Source organism: Balaenoptera acutorostrata, chromosome 7 (assembly GCF_949987535.1).
Source record: "Balaenoptera acutorostrata chromosome 7, mBalAcu1.1, whole genome shotgun sequence".
NCBI lineage: Eukaryota > Metazoa > Chordata > Mammalia > Artiodactyla > Balaenopteridae > Balaenoptera > Balaenoptera acutorostrata.
Genome location: NC_080070.1, coordinates 76,387,817 through 76,414,175, shown reverse-complemented (window position 1 = coordinate 76,414,175; position 26,359 = coordinate 76,387,817). Strand labels below are relative to the sequence as shown.

At 45.1% G+C, this 26,359-nt stretch overlaps 2 protein-coding genes across 6 annotated transcripts in view; one reads left to right on the top strand and one right to left on the bottom strand.

Annotated features, from left to right (window-relative positions):
- CDCA7L (cell division cycle associated 7 like) overlaps positions 1 to 17,068 on the top strand; it is a 219,171-nt gene extending 202,103 nt beyond the window's left edge. For 3 of the 4 annotated variants that reach the window (XM_007183925.3, XM_007183922.3, XM_007183923.3), the window contains 9 exons: positions 1,696 to 1,845; positions 6,783 to 6,920; positions 9,814 to 10,191; positions 11,599 to 11,670; positions 11,785 to 11,955; positions 12,711 to 12,836; positions 13,798 to 13,947; positions 14,972 to 15,108; positions 15,611 to 17,068. In XM_007183925.3, coding sequence (XP_007183987.2) covers positions 1,783 to 1,845; positions 6,783 to 6,920; positions 9,814 to 10,191; positions 11,599 to 11,670; positions 11,785 to 11,955; positions 12,711 to 12,836; positions 13,798 to 13,947; positions 14,972 to 15,108; positions 15,611 to 15,641 — 1,266 coding nt within the window. In that variant the 5' untranslated portion in view covers positions 1,696 to 1,782 and the 3' untranslated portion in view covers positions 15,642 to 17,068. The remainder of the gene's footprint in view (positions 1 to 1,695; positions 1,846 to 6,782; positions 6,921 to 9,813; positions 10,192 to 11,598; positions 11,671 to 11,784; positions 11,956 to 12,710; positions 12,837 to 13,797; positions 13,948 to 14,971; positions 15,109 to 15,610) is intronic. The other variant, XM_007183924.3, reaches the window with a different exon arrangement.
- Positions 16,720 to 26,359, bottom strand: part of DNAH11 (dynein axonemal heavy chain 11) — a 326,952-nt gene continuing 317,312 nt past the window's right edge. For both annotated transcript variants that reach the window (XM_057550027.1, XM_057550028.1), the window contains 5 exons: positions 23,723 to 23,905; positions 23,531 to 23,646; positions 18,537 to 18,649; positions 17,940 to 18,080; positions 16,720 to 16,973 (listed from right to left, as the gene is read on the bottom strand). In XM_057550027.1, the coding sequence (XP_057406010.1) occupies positions 16,720 to 16,973; positions 17,940 to 18,080; positions 18,537 to 18,649; positions 23,531 to 23,646; positions 23,723 to 23,905 (807 nt within the window). The remainder of the gene's footprint in view (positions 16,974 to 17,939; positions 18,081 to 18,536; positions 18,650 to 23,530; positions 23,647 to 23,722; positions 23,906 to 26,359) is intronic.

Below are 26,359 nucleotides of genomic sequence, written 5' to 3'. Positions count from 1 at the left end.
ATCAAAAAACAAACCTCCAGACTCTGGCAAACTCTACAGTCAGATAACCCAGTTTCTTCAAAAAATCAGTTGTGAGAAGAAAGTTAAACATGAAGGCGACGCGAGAAAGGACTTGAGACATATTGACCAATGTATGGGCCTTATTTGGATCCTGATACAAATACACTGGGGGTTGAAAAAAATAAGTTAATAGTAACTGTGGACACAGACTGTATATTTGCTGGTAACACAGGGTGAAATGATACTGTGTCTACAATTGCTTTAAAATAATTTGGAAGGAGGGCAGTTGGGTTGGGATACAGATGAAACAAGACTAGCCATGGACAGATAATTGCTAGGGTGTCCACATGTGTGTTCATGATACTATTCCATCTACTTCGGAATGTATTTGAAAGTTTTATAATTAAATTAAAAATACTGCTAATTAGTAGGGAATAGCTTGACATTTTGTGCCTCCTTATGCAGTGCATTGAGAAGTACATGTCATCTGTATAGAATTGTTGCCAATAATATTTGAGTCTATCAGGAAGAAATCAGATAAGTTCAGAATGTGTGACATTCTACAAGGCAGTTTTCTTGGGTTGTCTACAAAATGTCAGTGTTATGAAAAGCAACAAAAAATAATGTCATAAAAAAACAATCAAATACAATGCATGATTCTTGCTTGAGTGGACCCCTTTTGCTCTTAAAAAGTTATGAAAGACATTTTGGGCACACTGCAGACATTTGAATATGGATTCATAATACATGATATTATTGAATTAATATTAATTATTTTAGGTATGATGATGGTTATGCAGTTCTTCAGGAGAATGTCCTTATTCTTAGGAGATGTGTATGGAAGTATTTTAGGGTGAATTGTATGGTGTCTGCAAACTACTTGAAACACACATGGATTAGGTTGCTGCATTTTAAATCACTATTTTCCTAGGTTGGAAACATTCAAATATCAGCAAATGCCTAAGATTCAACCTAACATTTGTTGAAAGATAGAGAAAAAAGCAAATGGGGGGCTCCAGGTGAAGCATATACAAATGTTTGCATTATTCTTTCACCTTTCTATGTGTTTGAACTTTTTCGAAATAGTTGGGAACAAACAGGTAGTCAGCGTACAAAACTGAACTCTCAGAAAATACATACTTGTTAGATTAAGTGTGCTGACAACATTCTCTCTGGGAATAATTGCCTGTGATAGTGTTTAACAGAATTAATTCTAAACTAAGATTGATTCAGAATACAGAAAAGAAGGAAAGCTTTATTTCATTGTATGAACTTTCATGTGACAAAGAACAGAAAAATAAAGAACTATAGGTAGAAAATTAAGAAAAGAGCTTAGTGATGTCTTAAGGAATTTTTTTTTTTTAACATGGATGACATTTAAAGACAGATCCACTGTAGGAGAAAATTTTCTTATTTTTTGTCAAGAGATCAAAAATGGCTTTTATCTAGGCATGGCCTCAACACTCCTTGTAAAATAGGATATATCTCTAGAATTTGAAAAAGAAAACTCTTCTTCTTCCACCCCTTTCCTGGTTGCCATGAGGTGTCAAGTTGAGGCACATTTTGCTCAGGGTTACTGGGGTCTTGTGAGCAACCATTGCAGATTGATAAAGTCATGAGATGGTAATTCCTACTCCTCTACAAAATTTTCCTACGTGATTATAACAGCCCCTGATATTATCCTCCTTTTTTCAGTCCAAACAGATCCCTAAAGAGGTGGCTGACATCTTTAACGCCCCCAGTGATGATGAAGAGTTCGTTGGTTTCCGAGATGATGTTCCCATGGAAACCCTGTCATCAGAGGAGAGCTGCGATAGTTTTGACTCACTGGAGTCAGGGAAGCAGGTATGGGTGCCTCCTTTCAAGGCAGGCATATCCGTCTGGAAGCTTGGATCTTGGTTCGGATATTCTTTGACTTGAACATGGTCTGAGATTGGTGGTATCAGTTAATTGTCGAGCATCTTATTTTATTAGTGTTATACCTTCATGTTTCAAGCAACTGGTGAGGGTACCTCGCTCAGTTTTAATCCTTTCTATGTACAATAATTTTTTTGTCAGTAAAGGGGACCTCACGTGATCACATCCGTTTTCTTTGCCACCTCGGGGCTGCAGCCTGTGGCCAGGCTGTATTTGGAGTGCTCCCACACAGCTGGCGGGGGAGGGCTGACCCCCAGCCATAGTGTAGGAGTGTGTGGTTACCATGAGACACATGACCTCTGCGGTGAGGCTCTGTCCGCACCTCACTCGTGGGATTGCTGGCAAAAACATTGTTCTTTCTTTAGTTCCTTTGATCTGTGGCAGACACAAGTTGCAGTTCTCTCAGAGAGGTAGGTTCCTGGAGGTTTATGTTGTGATTTAGCAGGAGCATGGCCAAAGTATCCAGGCTTCCGTGGCATTTTTTTTCTGAGTTCATTTGTGGCACTCAAAATTCCTCATTCTCCCTCGACCCTGGCCTCTCCTAAAAGGCTGTGAGTTAAACCCACCTAGCTTCCACTGGGCAGGTAGAGGAAGGCAGGCAGTTAATTATGTCAGTGAAGCCCCCACTTGATGGCAGTGTGTGTGGTCCTCACCTTATTCGATGCCTCTGCAGCATTTGACCCCCACCCCCCAGCCACCTGCTTCCACTCCCCTTGGTCTCTCTCTCTCTCTCACACCTTCTGTTCGTGGTTGTCATCCCTTCTACTTCCGGCCCCCATCTGTGGATGTTCTCCAAGATTTTATCTTCAGACCTTTCCACTTAATGATCTCAGTGCCTGGCCTGGTCTCAGCCGTTGCCTCCTGGTTCTTTGTGGTTTGGCTCTTCCCTCCAGCCCCAGATGTATTTCTAACAGCCACTTGGATCCGTCATCATTGTTCAAGGGAGATCTGAAAGTCACCATTTTCCCTCCCTGGTTGTCTGTCTTCCCCATTTTTTTTTTTAAATTTACTTATTTATTTATTTATGGCTGCGCTGGGTCTTCATTTCTGTGCGAGGGCTTTCTCCAGTTGTGGCAAGCGGGGGCCACTCTTCATCGCGGTGCGCGGGCTTCTCACTCTCGCGGCATCTCGTTGCGGAGCACAGGCTCCAGACACACAGGCTCAGTAATTGTGGCTCACGGGCCCAGTTGCTCCACGGCATGTGGGATCTTCCCAGACCAGGGCTCGAACCCGTGTCCCCTGCATTGGCAGGCAGATTCTCAACCACTGCGCCACCAGGGAAGCCCTGTCTTCCCCATTTTTGTCTCCAACTTTGGAGCTCCTGACGCCTCCTGTTCCTCACCCATCTCCTCAACTCCCTTGCAGGAGTTGATGAATCTTCTGCCATGTTCCTCACCTCCATCCCTCCCGTCTCTTCCCTCTTCAGCTGCCGTGGTTCTCATAGTCTTTACCGCGGGTGTGGAACTGAGCTCTGGTCACCATCCTCCCCTGTTCAGAAATCGCCAGCCCCTCCGTTCGAATGTGTTCAGGCAGTGAGGGGCAGCCTGTTGGGTCCACCGTGAGTGGCCTTCTGAGCGGCGCGGGACGTGTGTGAAGCGCCAGCGCGAGCCTGGCGGGCGGCAGGCGTTAAGGAACGAAGCCGCCGCTCTTGCTGCTGTGACGACTGCCCCTTCTCCTGTGCCCTCACACCTGCCCCCAGTCCATCCCTGCTCCCGAGTCTGACCCCAGCGTGCATTCCGTGGCCCATGACAACATGCTGTTCATGCAGAGTGCCCTTAATTCACTATCTCCCTGGGATGGTGCAGGTGCTGTTATTATTCCTGTTTCACAGGTGATGAAAGTGAAGTGTGGGGAGGTGAAGTGACTTGTCTGAGGCCTCACATCTGAGAAGTGGCCGAGCTGGGATGTTCCTAATGTAGGAGCCCCACTTCTCAGCCTCGTGCCTTGCACGGCTCTTTCCTGCAGGCTTTGCAGCAGGAGACCAGAAACTGCATCCATCCCCTCCGCATGCACTGTTCTGCCCCCTGTGCACACTGGTCCAGGCTCCTCATCCTGCCTCTGTGCTCTCTCAGCATTTTTCTAGCCTCTAGCCCAGTTTAGATGCCGGTCAAATGCTTCTGCTTCCACGAAGTCGTACTGGATTTTCTTTCTTCCTGTGCGCCATGTTGCGTGCGTCTCCCTTACAACACTCATCCACGCCATGGTGACCTGTGGACTTGTCCAGCTCTCTTACTAAATGACAGGCTCCTTGATGGAAGGGGCCTCATACTTGAACGGTGCTTTCCAGCTTCCCCGGCTCGGGCTGCTTCCTTGGGTTGTCCCTTTCCTCTTGTTTCATGCATCCAGTGCCCATGGGCGAAGGAGCACCCATGGGGCGGAACGGAGGTGGGATACTTGTCTGACTGGTTCAGCCACCATGACTTCCCGTCTGTTTCTTCACATCCCATGAGCTTCAAAATAAAAAAAGTCACCACTCTGTTAGCTTCTCTTGTGATCTGTTATTTGCTTACGTTCTTGATCACGGTAGATGCAGGTCACCAAAGCCCACAACATACTGTCTAGTACTGATTTTAAAGGATAACGGCCAGATTTCAGAGAACAGAGAGCTGTGTGAGGGTTGTAACCAGGGACGCAGGAGACTGTGTGGAGTGGATGTTCGCTTTGTTACAGACCCGCATTAAAGATGGTTTTTACACCCTGTGAAATCGGGAGAATAAAAGCATGGGCCTTGGCTTAGGGCTGCAGCTGAGCTGTTTTCTCTATCAGAACTGGCCACCAAAGATACTGATCTCTCCCAGGCTGACCGCTGCCTGGGACACCAGCTCAAAGCACAGAAAGAGCCAGAGGACCGGCAGGTTGGAACCTGCTGTTCCAGGCATGACCTGTTCGGGCTCCAGCCAGGGACTTTGGGTAGATGCTGAAGTGTGCACATGGGCCCCACTGCCCTGCAGCAGCCCGCAGGGGCTGGCCCAGGGCTCTCGAGCCAGATGTTTCCTGCCCTCGGAGGTGGTGGGTTTCCTTGGGAGCCAACCGCGCACCGTTCTTCCTTCATGACAGACCCTGGCCTGCTGCTTCCCCACCTGGACCCCACGCACCCTGGATCCATTTTAACCCGCCGAGGGAAGCCGCGTGAACTTGTGTGTAGTGCGTGCAGGAGTGCCGGCGCTGGTCTCCCTGAAGCACAATTTGAATTTCACTTTAAAGAAACTTCCCTTTCGTGTGTGAATTTTTTTTTTTTTTAAGCAGCTGCACCACAGCTATCAACAAAGGAACAAAGTGATTTGCATCTGAGCACAGTCACTCCAATTACCCATAATAATTCACAGGAGACATTTTTTTTTTTTATAAGAATGAACCAGTTTTTTTTTTTTAATGTGATGATCCATTTATTTATTTATTTATTTATTTATTTATTTATTTATTTATTTATTTATTTATTTATGGCTGTGTTGGGTCTTCGTTTCTGTGCGAGGGCTTTCTCCAGTTATGGCAAGCGGGGGCCACTCTTCATCGCGGTGCGCGGGCCTCTCACTATCGTGGCCTCTCTTGTTGCGGAGCACAGACTCCAGACGCGCAGGCTCAGTAATTGTGGCTCACGGGCCTAGTTGCTCCGCGGCATGTGGGATCTTCCCAGACCAGGGCTCGAACCCGTGTCCCCTGCATTGGCAGGCAGATTCTCAACCACTGCGCCACCAGGGAAGCCCCAGGAGACATTTTTAAGCTTAAAAATATGCCGGATATAGGCATTTCTTTCTTTATCCCCCGGGAAGTTTTTCCACTCATCTCTTATGTCTGTTTTTCTCCAGAGACTGATTATCTGAGCTCGAAGAAGTATATAATTAAAGTCAGGGAAAAGGCAGGCAGGGAGATAAAGATTCTCCAGCCGCATGTGCTGTGATGAGGGGTCACACCCCTACATCAGGGGTAGGAGGGGGAGACGTCAGAGGCAGCAGGGGACGTGGACTCCAGGCCTGGCTGCCAGCTTGGAGGAGGCCGGTTTGTGGGTCTCCGTTCTGTACTGCCATTCTTGCTTTTCCCCTCCTTTCTTTCAAGCATGCCATTTATTTTTATGAGTTGAAAAGAAAGAAAAAGTCATTATTGGAACATGTCCTTTTTGAGTCAGCCGTGTAACATCTTTCCTCGGGCTCACTTGCTACCTGCCGGCGGTGGCTGGTTCTCAGCCCCTGCAGCAGAGGGACTCCCGGGGGTGGGAGGGCTGGAGCTTTTCCGTCATGGTAGTGGGTGATGGAGCAACTGCTTCTCCTCGGCGTGGGCGGGGCGGGTGTGGAAGCCTCCAGCCCTTTCCTGCCCAGAGGCGTGCTGGAGGCATCTCCCCTGGGAGGGGCCGGCTTGGGATGGCTGTTGGAAAGGAAGGCCAGTGTGGGGTGGAAGAGCCAGAGCCAGGTCTTCTCCTCCACGTGTTTTCTGTTCTGTGTGAACGCAGATGCTCCTGATGGCCCGCCCCGGTGGGAGAAACTGAATCCCATCAACCCTTACCGGGCACACCAGCTGATGGCGGCTGCGGCCATTCTGGTGTTTTGAAATTGTTCAATTTGTGGGTCTAACTTTCTACAAACTATGGAAAATATGTATATATACGTGTGTTTTTATTGTGGTAAAACCTACATAAAATTTACCGTTTTAACCATTTTTAAGTGCGGTAAGTCCCAGTGTCCTGCCTGCAAGACACTGAGTGGCGTTACTCACAGCGTCTCGAGGCCTTCACCATTATCGGTTTCCGGAATGTTTTCATCGTCTCACAGAGAAACTGTGTACCCATTAAACAGTAACTCCCCTTGTCCCCAGCTCCTGCCAACCTCTGTTCTTCTTTCTTTCTCCATGACATACGTGTGTTTTTAATTTAGCAGGATGTGCGTTTCCATTCCAAATACTTCACAGACGAGCTAAGAAGAATTTTTAGAGAGGACACTGACTCAGAGATGGAAGATTTTGAAGGATTTACGCAGAGTGATCTGAATGTTAACAGCGACCCAGAAGTAATGGTAATAATTATCAGCGTGAGGGAGGGTGGGTTGTAATATTTTTAGTCCTGGTTCCGAATTGTATTGTTACCTGTAAGAAGTCACTTTACACGTGAAAAGGTTTTACTTTTTCTTACATGTTCATCTTATAAGCCAGTTAACAAAATATGAAGATTTTACTTTTTCTTACGTGTCCATCTTCTAAGCCAGTTAGCTCAATGTAAACTTGGCTATTCTAAGGCGAGTTCCTGGCTCACCAGTCCATTATTGTCTTAGAGAAAATCCAGTTGTCTTTCCTGGGTGCCTTTGGAGTCTGGGCGGATGTGTCCCAGGCGTCCCTTATTATCCTTATTAGAGAATTTATTTCAGACTTTTTTGAACCTCTTTTATCTGAAAAGAGGAGGGTCTGAGAGTAACAAGTTCCTGAAAGTCATTTTCTGTTGTGCGCCAAGTAATGTTCTTAGGTTTGGAGTTAATTTGGCAAAAATTTAGCTGTGGTGCAAACTTAGAGTTTTGTCTGTGCATTCTTGATTTGGATCACGACGTGCTTTTTAATGATAAAGATGACCTGGGCTTGTCTGATTCCTAAGGGAAATCTGCCCTCAGCACTTTGCCATCAAGAGACTTGTTGGTTGATCTCTTTTTATTCCATGTGTTCAGGCCAGTTGACTGCCGACCAGTATTTGAATCTCAGGGTAACTTTGAAGAACAGCCTTTGGATTTTTTTAAGGCATAAAAATGTTTTTTACTAACTGAAAAATAGCATACATTTATCTCAGAAAATCAATACACCACTTCCTTCTTTGGTATCAAGATAAGGGATAGAGAGGTTAAGCCTCATTACGTTCAGAAGCTCCCAAAGAAGCGCTCCTGGCGTGGAACCTGTGTAGGTGTTTAAATAAGCTGTAACCAGTAGGGTTGCTTTGTCCCTCACCTTTTCCTGGGGGGACTTAAGGCCTGAAAGCCTTAATGGTAGGCTGCCTTGCTCGATGGTGATTTTTTTCTGTGAATAGCAACACAGACCCGTGCCAACCTATCGGCCGCAGCCCCCCGCCCCTTGGCTTTCTTTACAGAAGTTACTTGCATGGCAGTTCATGTGTTCTGGCCAGCAAGTCTCCAGTTTCTTGTCAGCAAGACACTGAGATCCTTCCAAACCCTGATGGTTATCATCTACTCTTAGTGACTTGTTTATCTTCTCTTCTTTAGCTAAGTAATGTTGGGATATTCAAAGAATTTGTGTTTCCAGCATGGGAAAGTGAATTACCCCCAGCGCCTTTTTTTTTTTTTTCTTCCAAGTCTGTACATTTAGGGAATGAATCGTGACATGTTACGTTGACTCTGATATAACTCATAGCTCAGGGCAGGTCCACCTGTACATTTATTTTGAAATTCAGTGAGAAAGCAAGCCTTGTTGCCTCCTCACCCAACCTCCTGCCCACCCTAGTGAGTAGTGGTGAGACCACCTTTTCGGCAATAGGGTATGACTCTACGTTGGTGTCTAGTGGTCTTCTAGCCAGACGTGAAACTGCCACAGCCGTGGTCCTGGCTCTCAGGTCTGAGTCTCCACTGGTGACTCTTTCCGTACTTCCGTCCTTTGTAGTACACTACTCCACGTCCTTGGTAAAGAGATGTGGGTTAGACGGCGATGATGATAAATGAATAAAGCCAGTCAGGGGAGATAATTCCTCTGAAGTTCTCCAACAGTGTCTTCTAAAATAGATTCCTCTGCAGCCCACTATTTGGAATTCCAAAGCTACTAATGTGGAGAGTTCAGGATATTAAATAGATAACTCAGTACAGTACAGTCTTATTTCTCTGCTTGGCTATTTGTGCGTTGATACATACACCAAGGTTTGGAAGTTACCTGCTTTTTTTTCCCCTCCCGCTGCTTTATTTTTAACTTGAGTCCAGCTGGAATTTGGGGGGGATGGTCACCGAGGAAGCAGCAGAGTCATTAACTGAATCCCAGGCTCCTCCTGGTGCCGTTCTCAGCTCTCCTCACAACCCGAGTCCCTGACAGAGGTGCCCAGGCTAAACTGTCCAGCCTGTGGTCAAGGAAAGATGCCAGGCGACGACCTGGATCCCAATATTTAAACCCATCTCTGCTGCTGCTAGGAGTGCTTTGCATCTGAGATGTCACCTTGCTGTTGCCTTCCATTCTTACTGTGTTCTCACGTGTGAAACCAAGTTACGTTTTAATGCTGGAGACCTTTGCCAAGTGGAGACTGAAAATTGAGGCTGAGAACTGCTTGAGCTGACTGAACAGGTGCCTGCAGCCACCTGCAGAGCTGTCTGCCTGATTTCACCCCAGGGCGCTGCGGGTTACAGAAAGGGGAGGAGGCTTCCCTTGAGTGAGGACCCAGTGTGTCCTGGGCATGAGGTTCCGCCACTGACCCCGAGGGCAGGTCATCTGCCTGCTCCTTGGTCACTTCACTGAAATGAAGTCAGCTCTCCTGTCCCTCTTACTCATGAGTTCTGTTTCAGCTAGTTAGGGCAGAATGGTATTTTATTTTTCACTTAGCACTCCACTTTTATCTGAGGATACCTCTGATGTCATGCACACCCTTTTCTTCGACTGTTCCCATATTCCTGGGCTCCCAGGTGCGCCAGCTTGGCTGGTCCGCTGGGGAGGAGCCCACCTCGTCAGCGTTTGGCTTCCAGCTTGATGCTCTGAACAGGACACAGTCTGCCGGTGGGTGTGGCTGGGCCAGAGCGCGTAGTCGTCTGCTCTTTGATTTTGTTCATCTACAGACTACTTGCGCATTTAACTGAAGAGTTCAGAGGGAACTACCAAAAGGAAGGGAGAGCTTTCAACTATTCATTGTTTTCCTAAGATACTGTCAGAGTGGCTTTAAGTGTGTGTCTTTCTGAAGGTTTGTTTATAGGCACTGTCTTCGTTCTTTCATTTCATTAGCTCGTGGAGTCAGAGCTGAGTGATGATGGTAAAGCATCTTTCATGAGTGAGGAAGAGGAAGATGATGAAGAAGAAAAGGCTCCACCTAGAAGCAGCAGGCCGAGAAGAAGCAGTATTGGTCTTCGAGTAGCCTTTCAGTTCCCCACCAAGAAACCGGCAAAAAATGCCGATAAGAACAGTTCTCCTGAGCCGTTGTTTTCTGGCTCGCGCCTACAGGACGGTAAGAATGGAATTCTTGGAAGAAAGACAAGCTGCAGACAGGGGAAGGAAAGGGAAGATTCTGCCTCTGAGTCTGAGGACGACTCCAGGGATGAGGGCCAGGAGAGCTCGGATGCCCTGCTGAAAAGGACCATGAACATCAAGGAGAACAAAGCCATGGTAAGGCCGCGCGGCCCGAGACCGCCACTGCTGGGGCTCCCAGGGCTGTGTCCCCACAGCCGCTGCTGCTTTGGCTTCTGTCAGGAAGTGTGCGCTGGGCATTGTGGGTTCTTTCTCTTTTCCTGGACCCCAAGCGGTTATCACCTGATTAGCTCTGGTTTGGGAACAGAGACTCCTGGGACCATTTTTAGCCCCCTCCACAGTGCCATGGGCTAAGCGCCGTTTACTGTTGATCAAGTTACGTTGCAAATAGGCAGTGGTCTTTTACAGAGATGAGAGGGCCTGTTCCCAGCAGAAAGCAGCAATGTGTGAACGTGGGTGTCATGAAGCCTACTTAGGAGTTGCTTTGTGCAGGTCAGGCAGGCAGCTTTCAACCTAGATGCTGTAGTGTCAAGTATCAGCTAAAGGAATGAAAGGGGTCTAGGTATTAAAAGGAGCTGAGCAGTTTTGAATCACTTTAAAATGTTTTTCACCAGAATAATTAATGGAACAAGGTGAAATCTTTGTGTATTTGGTTTTTCTATATGTGGTCAGTAACTGTGGTTTCCTTCATAATATACAGAATTTAAAAAAATAACTCTTACCAATCATCATCACTTTTAGTATTTTGGTATATTTTTTTCTTTAATATTTTCTTTTAAAAAAGCATAATTTAATGATACTGTATATGCAGTCTTATTATATGTCTAATAAGTTGCTTAAGAAAATATAAAGCCTACTTTGGGGTATAATTTCTCCAGAGACATACTTGTGCTCAGCTAAGAAAAATTTTTAGCGTTGTATCTCTCTGCATCTTTAAAATAAGAACTATGTTCATGATTTTTTAGTGACACCCATACCTCTGTGTAAGTCTAAAACTAAAAGGAATCCTAATTAAATTGTATGATTGGCATGTTAATGCCTGTTATTTGGTGTTCTTAGGTGTTTATTTGCGAATATTTTCATAAATTATGTTTATTGATAAGAAATTAACCAACTTAAAGAATCGGTGTTTCGGAGCTCTGAATAACTGCCAGAATGATCTAGTTGGGCCTTTTCTGTTGTGAACATGATGAACCTTGATTCAGGTGGGCAAGATGATAGGTTCCAGGGTCACACTGCGAATTAGTGGTCCAGTCATGGTTCTAACCTCATGCTTCAGGCCTTGGACCTTCCAGGACAGTTTTCATCGTGTCTTCTCCTTCTACATTAGGAACGGGCATAGATTTTATTCCTCTCATGATATCAGCATCTCACCTGCGTAGATAAAAATCTTTACATGTGAGGTTAAAAAAAATAACAATTGCTGAGATCTTATGTAAACTACAAGTTTCTCATGGCTGCAAACTGGAAGACTTGTGGTAACGTGTTAGATGAAGTAGACTTGGCAATATTTATGCACGATCCTTTCTTTCTTCTGAACTTCAGCTCGCTCAGTTATTGGCGGAATTGAACTCAATGCCAGATTTCTTCCCGGTCCGAACCCCGAACTCAGCTTCTGTAAGTGGAACTCCTTACATGTATTGATTCCAGTACCCATGCCCACAGTCGGTTGCTAGATGGCTTTCATTCCAGAAAGCAGCCAGTTGTGTGTGTCTGTGCTCTCACCTGCAGAAGAAGAAAGCAGTGAGGCGGGCCTTCTCAGAGGGACAGATCACACGGCGCACCAACCCGGCCCGGAGCGCACGGCCTCCCGAGAAGTTCGCCCTGGAGAACTTCACCGTGTCGGCCGCCAAGTTCGCAGAAGAGTTTTACAGTTTCAGAAGAAGGAAGACAACGAGCGGGGTATTTTCTGACTATAATGAACCAATGCTTCTTTGTCTAAGCCAGTGGTCCTCGCACGTGAGCGTTCGTCACAGCCCTCCGGGGCTCACTGAGAGCGCTGAGGTTCTGACTCGGTAGGTCTGCAGCAGCTGAGAAGTTGCATTTCAGCCAAGTTCCCAGATGCTGTGGGTGCTCCTGGGACCGCACTCGGAAAAGAACCCTGGGCCCGAGCTTGCGCTTGGTCTAAGCTGTAGGCCATGAAGAGGGTCCTTCCTCTAACCCGAGCAATGGTTAGGACCCCAGCTTCATCTCCAGCGGAGGCTGTAAAGGCCTGATAACGGCTGCGGGTGGCTTCGTGGTTTTGCTTGTGGGCAAGTACAGTGATGTCTCTGGTCTTTCTGTTCAGGAATGGGGAGTTTGGAGTGCTTTCTGTCTAGAGCAAGACACTTTGGACCCTTCCTATCTGTGGCTTTGGCTGTTCAGTGTGGGTCACTTCCCTGGCCTCACAGAGCTTGCAGCAGGTGACCATTCATTGGTCAGGGAAACCCTGAGCTTCTGGTTTATCGTTCTGTGTCACCTTGCTATCACGGAAGCTTGGCACTAAGGATAGGAGCTCAGCAAATGACTAAAATGTATGAATGATTTCAGGGAACTAGAAGAGGGACATAGTTAACATTCATGGTCCTAGAGCTCTGAGGAGTTTAAAACTTCTATAATTTTTTTTTTACATCGCCCAAACCATCTAATGCCCAGTTCTGCTTTGGCTCGTTCTGCAGGGGAGATGCCAGGGATATCGACGCCGCCGCTGTGTATCTTCTTTTCGGCCAGTGGAGGACATCACTGAAGAGGACTTGGAGAATGTGGCCATAACTGTTCGAGATAAAATCTACGATAAAGTTCTGGTAAAGTATATCTGATGAATAATTCACACGACCGTCACTTATACTGGGAGTCCCAGGCACTGGTATTTGAAATCCTGCCTTGTTTTAAACTGTATCTGGGCTTACGCACTTGGGCCGTCTCCCCAGGGCGCAGAGGTGGGCTCCGAGTCGGAGCGGCTATAACTGGGAAAGGGGAGACGGCTTAGTGCAGTAATTCTAATCAGGAGACGGGTCTCTCTGGGGGAATGCATATTATCTGTGGGGGAGGCAGGGCTGTAGTCTGGAAAAGCACAGTTGTAATTGTTATATTTTAAATAGTTTTTATGTTTTAAACGTTGAAAGAAATAATACGCTTTTATAACCAACAGAAATATATTTCCAATATATTAACACATATTGAAAATGTATGTATAATATATATTTTCTGTAACCGACAGAAACTAAAGTTTGATAGAATATCTTTGGTAGGTAGGAAATGTGTTAAATTTTTTTAAAATGGTAATGTAGAGGATGGCTTTGTGTTGTTCCGCATCCTTTTTAGATAACGGGACAGTGTCTTAAATACTGTTAAAAGGTTTTCAACTTAATTGCCCGTGTTTTCAAACCAGGAGGTTTTATCCTGAACATAACCGGATTGCTGGGAACTGGGTGGGAGCCGTGTGATGCTGCCCGGGGCTCACCATCACTGTCACCTGTCTGTCACCCCTGTGGGCTCTGGTCTCTCCCGTCATTTCTGTCCAGCTGATCATTTCATTTCTTCCAGGCTCCCTGCTCAGTCTCCTCTGCCCTAAGAGGCTTCTCTGGCCCCAGAACTAAAAGTGCTTACAGGCTACTGGAGAGTGCCAGTGTTTGTACCCGAGAAACAGCACTGCTCGATGCTCGGGGAGAGGCAGGGCTGCTTCGTGCACTTAGGATGTCCATGTGGCCTCCTGGGCCCCGCCCTCTAAATCCCATGTTCACCACTCACCGCCTTCCGCCTCAGGGTAACACTTGCCACCAGTGTCGGCAGAAGACCATTGACACCAAGACGGTGTGTCGGAACCAGAGCTGCGGCGGGGTGCGAGGACAGTTTTGTGGGCCTTGCCTGCGGAATCGCTACGGGGAGGACGTGAGATCGGCGCTGCTGGACCCGGTAGGTACAGAGCTCGCCTCGGCCTGAGTTGTATCGGTGAGGGGGAGCGAGCTGAGGACGGGGCTCCTGGGCCCTCTATCGGGTACCTGTAGCTGCAGAGCTCTGCGTTTTGTAGACCCCCCCCCCTCACCACCCTCCTTTCATTCTGCCTCTTGAGACTGGCAGCAATGAAAAGTAGAGTTTCCTGCCCTACAGATAGGACTGGACAAGAGAGTGCGTCGTGCTTTCCAGGGTCAGAGGCAAGCTTTCTTAGAGTTAGGGTTTGTACAGGCGAGCCTGTGTCCCTTTCCTCCAGCAGCGTCCTTTACCTTGGATTTGCCAGGGCCAGGCCCAGTGGGTGGGTATACCGCGGTGTAGGGTGCTTTCTGTGCGCACCTGCACTGCTCTGAGATTTCATGTCTGTTAGTGCAGTTTATTTCAGTTGTTATTCTTTTAGCCTCCCAACCCCTTGGTTCTCTCTGTAAAATGAGATAATACATAGTATGATGGTTAGTGTGTGTGCCCTCGAACCTGGGCAGTCTGGCTCCAGCGTCTGTGCTCGTAACCACTGCAGGACCTCTTATGCAGCAGTCATGGGGGTAAACAGACTGTCCCTAGTTTGCAAGTGAATGTAAACTGCTACTCAGGTTGAGTGATTTGAGAAACCCTGTGCTCTCAGAAGCAGGGCCGACTTCCTGGGCCTGTGACCTGTGAAGTTGTAAGGGGCCCTGCACTTGCTCTGATACCTGAAATTCTCCAAAAATTTTTGAACATATGCCTACTAATTATGCACCTGGTCCTGTTTAAAACCAACACGTTTCAGTGTTTCTGCATGTGTGATCTGGGGTGATCAACCTTTCTGGACCTTTTTGAAACATGCGAGAGGAAGGAGACATTAGTACATGTCACAGGGTGAAGGATTATCTCAAGAGTCTCACGTGATTAAAGATTGGTGGCGAGGCTGAGTGATCCAGGCTCAATCAGAAGCTCATCTTGCGGGAGCCTGTTGATAACGGGGGCATTTCTGCTGCCATTGCTTCCCCAGGGCTGGATGTGTCCTCCCTGCCGGGGCATCTGCAATTGCAGTTACTGTCGGAAGCGCGATGGTCGCTGTGCCACAGGCATCCTCATTCATCTGGCCAAGTTTTACGGTTATAATAACGTTAAGGAATATCTGGAGAGGTAAGCCTCACAAATCAAAAACAGAGGTTGTAATTCCCGGGTGCAGCAGGGGAGACCCTCTAGGCAGGTACTGGGTTGCCTTGTTTCAGTCTGATTCTTAGAAACCACCTCGAGTGCCAGTCATCCTGTATCTGTTTGCATTGGGCAAGCTCGGGACTGGTATTTTCCCTATCGGGAAGTTCCCCCTTTGCTAGAATTTCCCCCTGATTGCCTCGGACAGTAAAGAGTCTACAAGGCAGGCTGAGAGAAAGCTGCGAAGGCCCGAGGCAGCGCTAAAGAGAGGGGAGGCTTGGGCCGTGTGCACTCGGACGAGGAGGCTGCATGTAGGGACGCGGGAGTCAGGCGAGTCCGCCCGGGGGCCGGCCTGCACGAGGAGTCGGGCCTGAGCTGGTGACAGGAGAGCCGGTTCGGGCTTGGTACACCAGGGGACGGTTGGGCCTCTAACCTAGGATGCTGCTGTGCTTTTGCCACCGTCCCACTAATGCTTCCCATTTTTTCTCAGCTTACAAAAGCAGCTGGTAAAAGACAATTAAGAGAAGAACCAGCCAGCTCACCATGGAGGACTCCCAACAAGACATGCCATTTGTGCCTAAGATTTCTTATGGTTGTGTTTGTATACAGAAATTCTTTGTAGATCTAAATACTATTTTTTTTTTTTAAAGATTGTTTGTTTATATACTTCAAAAGATTTCTCAGGAAGACGAGAGAGGAATCGATATACCTATATACGCAGGCCTGTTTATAGGTTGAATTGTTAAAAGCATCTGCAGCTGATTAAAAAAAACCATAGTTGTTTAAATGGGGTAGAGTTACCCCAGAGGAAACATTGTGTAAGCAGCTCTTGCCTTTGTTGCCTTGATCTTTTACCTCCCAAACCAGTCCCTGGAGGCCAGCTTGTGACAGGGGTTACATCCCCTTTAAGTTTACCTTCTCACAAGTGACCACAGTTCAAACCACATAGTTTAAGCTGCTCTGGGTCACTGGAAATTTATATTGAAAATGTTCCCCTAAATTACAAGGTGCAATTACCTGTAGATCTTGAGTTTTATTTTTGTTAACACTTGAACAAAAAAGTGGCCTGTCAGTCACATTCGGGACACTGGAGGGCTGCTGGCCAGCAGGAGCGGCTGCCTGGGGCCGGTGGCTTCTATCTTTTAAAAGAATATAAAGGCTAATACTTTTTAGAGGAGATTTTGTTTCTGTACAAGAACTAGGCTCCCCCATGTATGGGCCGGGAGACTTGCAACCATATTGTTTTTGAGGTTCAATGGAACTTTGATGAAAATGTGATCTATACTGTACTCTTTTGTGTTGCAGGAAGGGGGAGGCCAGGGTACTGGGGAGAGCTAAAAATGAACAGATTTTCAGCAGGGTTCCCATCTTTTTTTCTACATTTGCTTCTTTTTGTCCCCCTTCTCTACTTTTCAGAGATGGTGTTTGTTTAAAAACAAACAACGAATGCACCTTTTAAGTAAGTTACTTACTTAAAAGGTACAGGAGCTGGACTCTGTTTGTTTTATGCCTCTCGGTAGAATAAACGACCGTGCGGGAACAAGGACATCTCCGCGGTGCGCCGGCGAGAGGAGTAGAAGCCCCTCTGCAAGGGCCGTGTTACGCCTCCAGCAGGAGGGCCACGCCTGCCAGGACCCATTTGGCCGCCTTTTCTTTGCTCTTCAACCTGAAGGTCCAGACCCAGTTGGGGCCCCTCGTTTTGGTTTTGTACACAGGGCACTCGTAGGTGTGTTTGGTTTCCTGTCTGTCCGCGGCCGCGGGTATGGCTTTTGCAAAGATGACTGGCATTGCAGACCTTAACTCCTTGAGGTGGGCGTCCACGATGGCTCCTGATTGGCTGTCCCATCTGGCACCTACAGCATAAACCCAAGGGTTACAACCGTGCTTGTTTATGTTGGTACTGAGCCTCTATTTGTTGTAGGCAATAAACGTTCCGGTTTTGTCTCTTCACTCCTCGTCAGTGGCTTCCTTAGCGAGCTGGCCCATGACTGAGATGGGAGGGAGATGAAGGTACTTGCTGCCCAGGGGCCACGCATACACTGTAAGCAGAGACTCTTGCTCCTGTGCTAATGCCTGAACTCTCCCCTTAATTTGAATCTAAAAGGTGTAAAACTTACTTACATGAAAACAAACAAACAGATTCCGTGAGAGAGAATCCAGATGCAGTAAAGCAAACTAGTTTGTCCTTCCTTTAAAAAAGTGAATCTGCATGCTTATGGACAGTATAAAAGACATGTCCAATTCACCACATTCCCTCCCCACTGCACCTTTTTTTCTTCGTCTAAGTTCAGGTCACTTGTTTATACCACCTACGCTGCCTTTAAAGCACGTGCCACAAGTGTTAAAAAAAGGAGCAGAGACTTGGAAAGCATTTCTCCAAGTGCCCTTTAAGGTAAGAGGAAGTGTTCTACAAGATAAATGCATGGGTGAATAAATTTGGAAAATACTGCATATTCTACTCCTTCGCCCAGAGATTCACAATTGGCATCTTACAGGCTTAGAGAAATCTGGTATTTTACTGCAAGAGTGAAGTTAACAGCTTTTTTAAAAGGAGAAGAAAGATTTTTACACTGATGAAAAAGCAAAGTAAATTCAGTGTATAGGTCTTTAAGTGATAGCCATGGCCTTAGAATTTGGCTGACATTGGACACACATCCTATCTCAGCATTTAAATTGTTTGAAAGCCGGAAACGAGGTAAATAACCACCAGTGTGAGTGAGTGCTGAGAAATGGAATAAGCAAAGGACAAATAGCAACTTGAAGCTGAGTGAGAAAGGTTCTAACTGTGATAACCCTACACGCACTCTGGGACATCGTACCTTCCATGAGGAGCCCGTGGAGGTATGCGCCTTCCCTGGGGGGGTGCCCATAATCCTCCTTCGTTTTTTTGGTAACGTCAACAGTCAAGCACATTTTATCCAGTGGCCACTCGTGTTTTCGAGCCGTGGTCTGCATGATTGCTTTGGGAGGAGGACAGACAGGACTGGAGTAGGATAAAGCCATAGACAGGAGGGTCCCGGGAGCCACCCGTATAAGCTGAGCATCTCCCTGAGTGAGGCGTGCTTTGGTCCCACAGGGTGTTCTTGGGCATTTCCACGTGGCTGCACTAGAGCAGGGGTGGGAAACGAAGGCCTGCAGGACCACCTCCCTGCTTTGGTGGATGGAGTTTTACTGGGACAGCTACACCCATTTGGCTTATGCTCTGCCGTGCCAGAGTGGAACCGATGTGAGAGACCGGCAGCCTATGACGGAAAACGTTTACAGGGGTGAACCCCATCCCACCTCTCTCAGCTGCTCCTGTCCTGCCTGGCATTTTGTTTCCTCTGTAGTGGGCAGGGTTGGGGTGAAGCGAGGCTGGGATGCTGCTGGGGGCGTGACTCTGTCAGCATCAGGGGCCGCCCTGCCCCAGCCCTTACCAGTTAAGAAGGACTGAGGGTTGAAGAAGCCAGAAAGCCACACCACAGCCGGAAGGGCGAGATCTTGTGTCCAGGTATCCAGTTCCCGACATCGCAAGAGGAGGTCGTTAAACCTGGTGAGTGGAAGGTAAGAAGAAACAGACTTGCTTTTCGGTAATAAAGGTTTTCAGTAAGACTAGAGCCCGTGGCGGGGGCGACAGGGGTGAAGGGTGGTGGTAGAGAGGTCCACAACTGATAACCAGTGAAATCGTTACCTGATGATTTGCAGAACACTGTCCCTTAAAAGGGCTAGATTATATGTCCCATTGAGACTGGGGACAAGACACACTGGGAAATGTGACCAAAAAATTCACCTCCATTTATTCAACCACTATTTTATTTAGATCTTCCCAGTGATACGTGGTGACACTACACAGGTGTTCTGTGTATGATCCGGTCTGACAAACGCCAACATGGAGGTGCACAGGGACAAACGGGAAAGAGCACCTTGGTGTGTCTAAGGATGGCGAGGGGAAGGCTGCAATGACTGTTATAAGACCAGAGTTGCCAGGAAAGGCAGGGGCAGTAAAACGTGGCATTAGCCTTCCCACGTGCAGTAATTACCTGAAAGCGGGAAAGGAAAGGCTATTAAGGGAACCAACCATCTTGCATCCATCCAGAGCCTGTGGTGTGAGAAAGTGCTCTTTTTACACAGGTTCTCTCATCCCGTGGGCACGGCAATTAGGCCAGGTAGGAAGTATCTAAAATTTACCTGTGAGGAAGCCAGCTCACAGAAGCTAAGGAAAAATGAACTTTCATAAAATGAGGAGATACTGAAATGTAGGTTGAAGGGCTGCTAAAATCAGTAGGGAAATGGAGCGCAGAGAGAGAAGAGCCCAGGGAAAAAGGCAGCAAAGGAGTTCTCCAGGGTGAGGGCCACACCAAGTAGCACTGACACTTCCTGGGACCTTGTTTCGTTCAGAGTTGCCAAGGAAGCAGGGTTGAGTGAGAAATCAGCCCAACAGACCACCACTTGGAGGAAACGTCTGTCTGAGATTGGGCCATGAAGGAGGAAAGGCTTTTAAACGTTCACATTTAAACTTGGGTCACAAGGAAAATTCCTGCCAGGTTAGAACATGGTCCTGGGCCTTGCCCCATATATTAAATTCTTTCAAATAGCTGGCTTTAGGGAAAACATACTTGATGATAGATCCTACAAAGAAGAACGGCAAAGAACAGGAAAAGCAAGGATAGAAAGAAGACTTTTTACCTCAAAATGCTGTCACAAGAGGATAAACATTGCAGCAACAAGTTTTTCTAAAAATGAGTGATTGTATAACAAGATTATGCATTAAATAGATAAAGTAAGAAAAAGTGAGGAAATTAAGTTGGAAAAATCTCAGAAAAGACAATTATAGAAATGAAAGCACAAAGTAAGCAGCGTAAGGCAGAATAGTAAATAAAAGCAAAATGAAATGGAAATAACGAGTTTAAAGAGTTGGAGTAGAAATAGGACGAATGCGGAATGAAACAACACACATTTAGTAATACAGTTCTAGAAAACGTGAGTTTTCCTAAGTTACAAATTTGAATCATTATAATCAGGGACATATGTTGCAAGAAAATATGACACATAATAATCAACACTAAGATATATCTTAATGTAGACTGGAGACAGAGAATCCCCTGGACAGCCAGGAAAAAAACACAAAGTCTTTATATAAAGGGGAAAAAAAATTATGTTAGCTTCAGACACCTCCACAGCAGCATTTAATCAGAGAATAGAACGATGCCTACAAAGTCCTCTGACAACGAATGGGCTAAATTACTTTTATAACCAGCCAAACTGTTATTTGAGTAGGAAGACAACTGATTATATGGCCTGAAAAGCCACCCGCAAATCCAATAAACAGGAAGGTAGACAACCCAAAAAATAAAAATAAGAGGAATCTGAAATCAAGACTTAATACACATGTTTAAACTTGAGAAAGAAAAAGGGTGGCAGTCATAAAAACAAAATTACAAAACTAGGTCAGGTACTTTCCCCTCCCCTCAAAATAAGCAACATGAAACTAAAAATTGATTTTGGACAGTGACATTTTTAAAATTCAGGGGAGAAACAGTAGACAAGAGAACAGGAGACACTTGAAGATATAATGAAGATCAGCCAGAACTGACAAACTCAACCAGAACACACAGAGTGACACACAGATGGAACATGAGAGTTCAGGCAGATGAAGAGAATGGGAAGGGCAATATTTGGAGAAAGAAGGGCTAAGAATTTTACAGGGTGGAAACAACTGTGGCTTCCCATTTGTAACAGCACACAGTACCAAGTAAGATGCATTTTTAAAAGACCACACCTAAATACAGCAGTAAAAATTACAGAGCATTGATTACAGAATATTAATACATTAAGGGTCAAGAGAAAAAAAATCTTAAAAACCTCCCAGAGACAGTAACTTAGTTGCGAAGGAATGACAAGTATTTATGAACAAGACTCACCAGCCGCAATAAACGCCAGAAGACAGTGCAGTTATAACACTGAAGTTCTGAGAGAAAATAATCATATCTAGAATTCTACATACAGGTAAACCATTAATCAAGAGTGAGAGGGCAGTAAAGAGAATTCAGACACAATACCATCTACTCCCCACCACGTACACTGAAAGCCTGCTGTGTACTTCCTCCTTTAGGGCAATGAAGAGGGGATCCAGGACAGAGGAGCCCCAAGCATCCACGCTGCCGCTGGTTGCTGTTTCAGTGATGAGGGATGGCTTTTTTGCCTTCTATAACTGAAGGTTCCAGAGAAAATCTGACTCAAGTCATGCTTGATTCAGCAGCTCAGAGAACCTCAAGCCCAGTTTCTTTCCTTTCCTCTTTGCCTTTTTCAGTGCTGACTACATGGCCCAATGTGGCCTGAACTTTACTTCCTGCATTTATGCCAACTGGAAAGGGGCTCACTTTTATTTTAGGATTAAAAGTAAATAGGACCCTGTGCCAAAGGTGTAAAAGATGAGAACGAAAAGAAAGATACAGCAGAAATACATAAGTTTTGCAAACATCTCTCAGGGAACATCGCTTTGGTGGCTATAATGCAGCAGGGCAATTCTTACCATATCTATGGCTGATGGCATGGTCTCTGGATATGCTGTTTGTGGTGAGGAAAAAAACGTAGGTGGCTGGGCTTTAAAATAAGTCATCTGACATGATTTTTGAAAGTGCATAGTAGCTGAACTATGACAACTCTGTACAGGTGACACAGGTGAAATAAATTATAATGTTGTATACTTTTAACATTATTTTTCTGAATGATCTCTATTCCATACCACAACAGTTTTATAACTGCATTTTCTCAAACATATGTCAAATTCACCACAGGCCATCTTTGCCAATGACCTTGACAAAAGCATCCTAAAAACATTCCCAAGGGACAGTCTGTCAACAGCAAAAATAAGTCTTGAAAGGTCTTTTTGTCTTGAAATTATAGAATCTCATGACAGAAGTTTAAATGGTTTTACTTCTACTTGTCATGTATACAAATTACTTATCTATAAATCACTTATATAGAAGAATTAATACTTGGATTGTCTTGGGAGAAACATGAAATCTGTCTCAGTCGTCTGTCAAGTGGAGATATTAATACCAGTTCTACCCAAATAATTTGGGTTAGGAGAGCTTAGTTGGAAATCAAAGTACAGGAAAGAAAAAAAAAAGGCAAAAGTGAACAAAGAAATCTATACATGTTATTAAGCAAAAATAATCACCGACTGTAAACAAAACAAAAATACTGTGGTTTAAAATAAAGTTGAACTACAGTTCCAGATCAGGAGGAGCTTAAAATGTCTAAAGGAAAAAAGTATTGACTTTGCGTTGTGTTAGAAACACCAAAAGTTGTTTATGTTACAACATCAAGAGTCTTCCTAAAATAATAGGAACTGTACAGGGATAAACATGGGATAAAGAAAACTTAAACCAACAGAAGTCAGAAAAGTTTGGAAAAGAAGAAGCTAAGAAAAATATAGAATTTAGGAAGCACAAAATAAGATGGTGGAGATAAGTCTGAAGTTATTGCTATAAAATTTAAGTGTAAATATAAATCCTTTTTTTAATTGGAAATAATAAAATCTGATTTTAGATATTCATAGCATTAACAGAAATCCAGTGAGAGGCTTTGCTCACTCTTCCCTGCTGCAATGCTTTGCTGCCATCTGTGGCATTTCCACAGGGCACCTTCCGCTGGGTTTGCACACCCCCCCCCCCGACCCCCCCAAGCAAACCCTTGCGTGCCTGGCGGTGGGTGGGGGGCAGTTCCAACGTGCAGTCACTTGGAATTCTAATGGGACCTTCCAGTTTAAGGATCAGAGTAGCATTCTGGTGCATGGAAGAAAAATTTAGGAAAGTGAGAAGAAAGAATGTCCATGTGAAAAAGCCAAGAATAGAGCCAGCCTTGTGAAACTTCCTGTGCTGACCACCAAGGCCAAGTTGTGGTTGGAGACAACACTGGCTTTCAGGGAGCTGTGAATTTCTGTCCCTGGCTTTGTGGCATGTCACTGCGGTCACACCCCCAAGTTGAAGGCAGTCTGATTTACTGCATACCATTTTAGGAGTTCGCTGTGAAATGGCATTAGTAATCACTGGCTTCGAAAATAAGGGTATAACGTGATGCGAGGGTAAACTTAAGGGTGCCTCCCGTGGCCATTTAAATCCCATCCACTCAAGGAGGGAATTCTGTTCTCCACATTTTTCAGATGAAAAACTGAAACAGAGAGGTCAGGTATGTTGTCCAAGATCAGATAGCTATTCAGTGAGAAGCAGAATTCGAATCTTGCTCTGAGCCTGACTTTTAATTGATTTTTGCCTTTAACTCAAGTGGAACTGGTGGTGGTTTGCACAGTTATGGCTGAATACAATCACAAAGTACATTTTTCGTGGTCCCTACGAGGCATAATTCCGAACACCAAACCAGCAGTGAGGCTGGCGATGGCCGGCAGGAGCAGGCGTGGGGTGCTTACCACTGGGCCAGGCCGTAAGTAGACGGGTACGCCAGTGCGCTCCAGCTCTCTGGTACTGCGTCGTGACTCAGCGCAGACTGCTGGGCTTCCATGTCAGGACACAGCATCAGCTCTCCCTTGCAGGGAGAAAAAAAGGCCACATAGTATCTTTGAATGTGATGAAGGCTGCTCTAGTCTCACTTTTAAACTTACCTTCAATCCAAGGTCTAATTGTTGAAGTGACACCCGGATTTCCCGAAGGAGAACATTCATCCTCTCACATTCTTGGAAGCAAACAAGGACGTAGGGGCTTCTATTTGGGTTTTTTTGCATTATCTCTGCCATGTTGAACTCTTCTGGAAGTTTCTCCAAAATGTCATCCAAGACATTCTTAACCTTAAATCATTAACAAACACAAAGATTTAGCTCCTTTTATTTCATTTTTCGTCACGGTGACTATATAGGCTTTTTTTTTTTTTTTTTTAAGTCTAAGACTATATCATACAACTCCCAAAGATGCTTGCTAATGAGTTTAAAAGATGGCTACTACCAGGAGGGGGGCAGAGTGGCACCGCCAACTCCCTCAATCGGTGCAGCCCCTCCCCTCCTTGACATCCCACAGTCTAGTCAGGGAGATGCTACTATTTGTTTGTAGTTTATTTACTGTTAGCATATAGGGAACATAAGAACTCTCTCTCATCGACTGCATTTCATTTGTTTGTAAAGACATGATCAGAGGATGGAGAACCCCAATATTTGGGTTGTCCATTTGCAATCTGCTATTTTAGAAAAGTTATTTGAAAAGTCACATGAACCAAAGATGCCCTTTACACTTGAGTTAATTCTGGTGACTCTGCGATGCTGCCCTTGCAACTGACACATCCTAAAATTTGGGGGGCAATTTGGATCAATATTTTCAACAACAAGGAAGCCTCTATCTTTTGTAGCTGTTGCCCTAAAGAAATGAAGGATTTGTTCACTGAAGACGTGCATATGTACATAGTACTCTGATGTGGATATTTATTCTAACGATGCAGTTTTACAGAGCTGGGAAAACCAACAGATACCTAAGAAGGACAAAAGATTGGAAGATATTGCCTGTCTTCAGCCTCAGGCAGCTTTCCCTCTTTCATTTATTTCTCACATTATTGCCTGTGGCTGTGACGTGATGCTTGCAGATTGCTTTATTAGCACCCTGGCAGGTCATTTGTCAGATCCTGAAATCTTGAGCTTATTTACAGCAGCAGTACAGAGTATGAAACACAGTGCTGTAGAGAACTTAGGTCAAAGAAAGGCTTTGGGACTCCGCTAAAATCTGGTTTCCTTCACTGGCCCTTTCTAGCTGTCTGGCCTTGGCAAGTCACCTAAGCTTATCTCCAAAATAGAGATTCTCATACTACTCAGAGCTGTTGCAGGTTAAATGGCATATTTGTAAAGCACTTTCTATAGTGCCTAGTATATAAAAACACCTAGTAGATGGTGGTTGGTACAACCAGTCTGCTTGTAGGAGATGCTGAGGCATCTTTACCTCATTTGCTTTGCATTTTCTGGTTTAATGATCAGCTGCCTCCCTGGAGAGATTGAAGCCCCAGAACTAGATGAAGACCTCATCCACCTCTCTGCTTCTATTAACACTATAGATCTTCCCAAATGGATGGATTTTTTAATTCGTTCATCTTTTTAAAAATCTAAATTCATATAGGGAAGATTTTAGTATATAGGATAAAACGTGCTGTAACAAATTCTAAAGCTTCTAAATTACAAACAAGTGTCTCAATGAATGGCCTCATTTCAAGAAATAATTGAAAAATTTCAAGAAATAATATGGCAAGTTCCTGGGACCTCACTATAAGTAGACCTGATGTTTATTGTGTTTCCACACACTGAATCCTTGATTGATAATTCTGAGAGAAATAGAGGCTAATTTATTGAGGGAAAAATAAACTATTCAGATTTTAAATTAATGAGAAGTAAGATTTTAATCCAAAGGTAAAAAAAAAATTATTTGATGTCCATTTCTCATCCCCATCATTCTACGGTAATAAGAACCTTCAAAAGAACGATAATGCCAATCTCCCAAGCAAAGGTGAAAAAAGACTAACAAAATGACAGAGCCAAAAACACACTGAATGAAAGGCAAGCCACACATGCGAAGAAATTTGCAATACATACACCTAACAAAGGACACACATCTGAAATAAAAGCGTTCTTATAAATCAGTAAGAAAAAGGTTGACAACCCAATTAGAAATTGGGCAAGCAAGTGGAACAGGTACTTCACATGAAAGTGTATCCAAATGGCCATAGCGTATGAAAAAATGCTCAGTATTATTCCTTAACTGAGGAATGCAAAGTTAAAACCACAAAGAAATACCATTACTCCTAACAAGACCCCAAGAAGCAGGAGCAAGTGGAACTCATACACACTGCTGGTGGGAGTCTGTATGAGTGGTTGTACCACTTTGGAAAACTGGGAGTATCTACTGAAGCTGAACATTATACCCTTTGATCCAACAATTCCACTTCCAGGTATAAAGGAATGAGTGTTATGAGCAGATAGCTTTGAGAGTTACCTTTGTCTGCTGACAAAAGACTATACAAGAATGTTCACAGCTGTGACAGTCATTGTAGTGGAAAGCTACAAAGAACCCGAACACCCATCCCCTATAGAAGGAGCAAATTAAAATTTTTATATATATAAATAAAGAATTATATAGTAGAATACTAAACAAAAATGAACCATTGGTCCATGCAGCGACACGGATGAATCTCACAAATCTCACAATGAAATGTGGAGTGAAAGGAGCCAGACATAAATTAGTACCTCCTGTTAAGACTGCATGTATTTGAA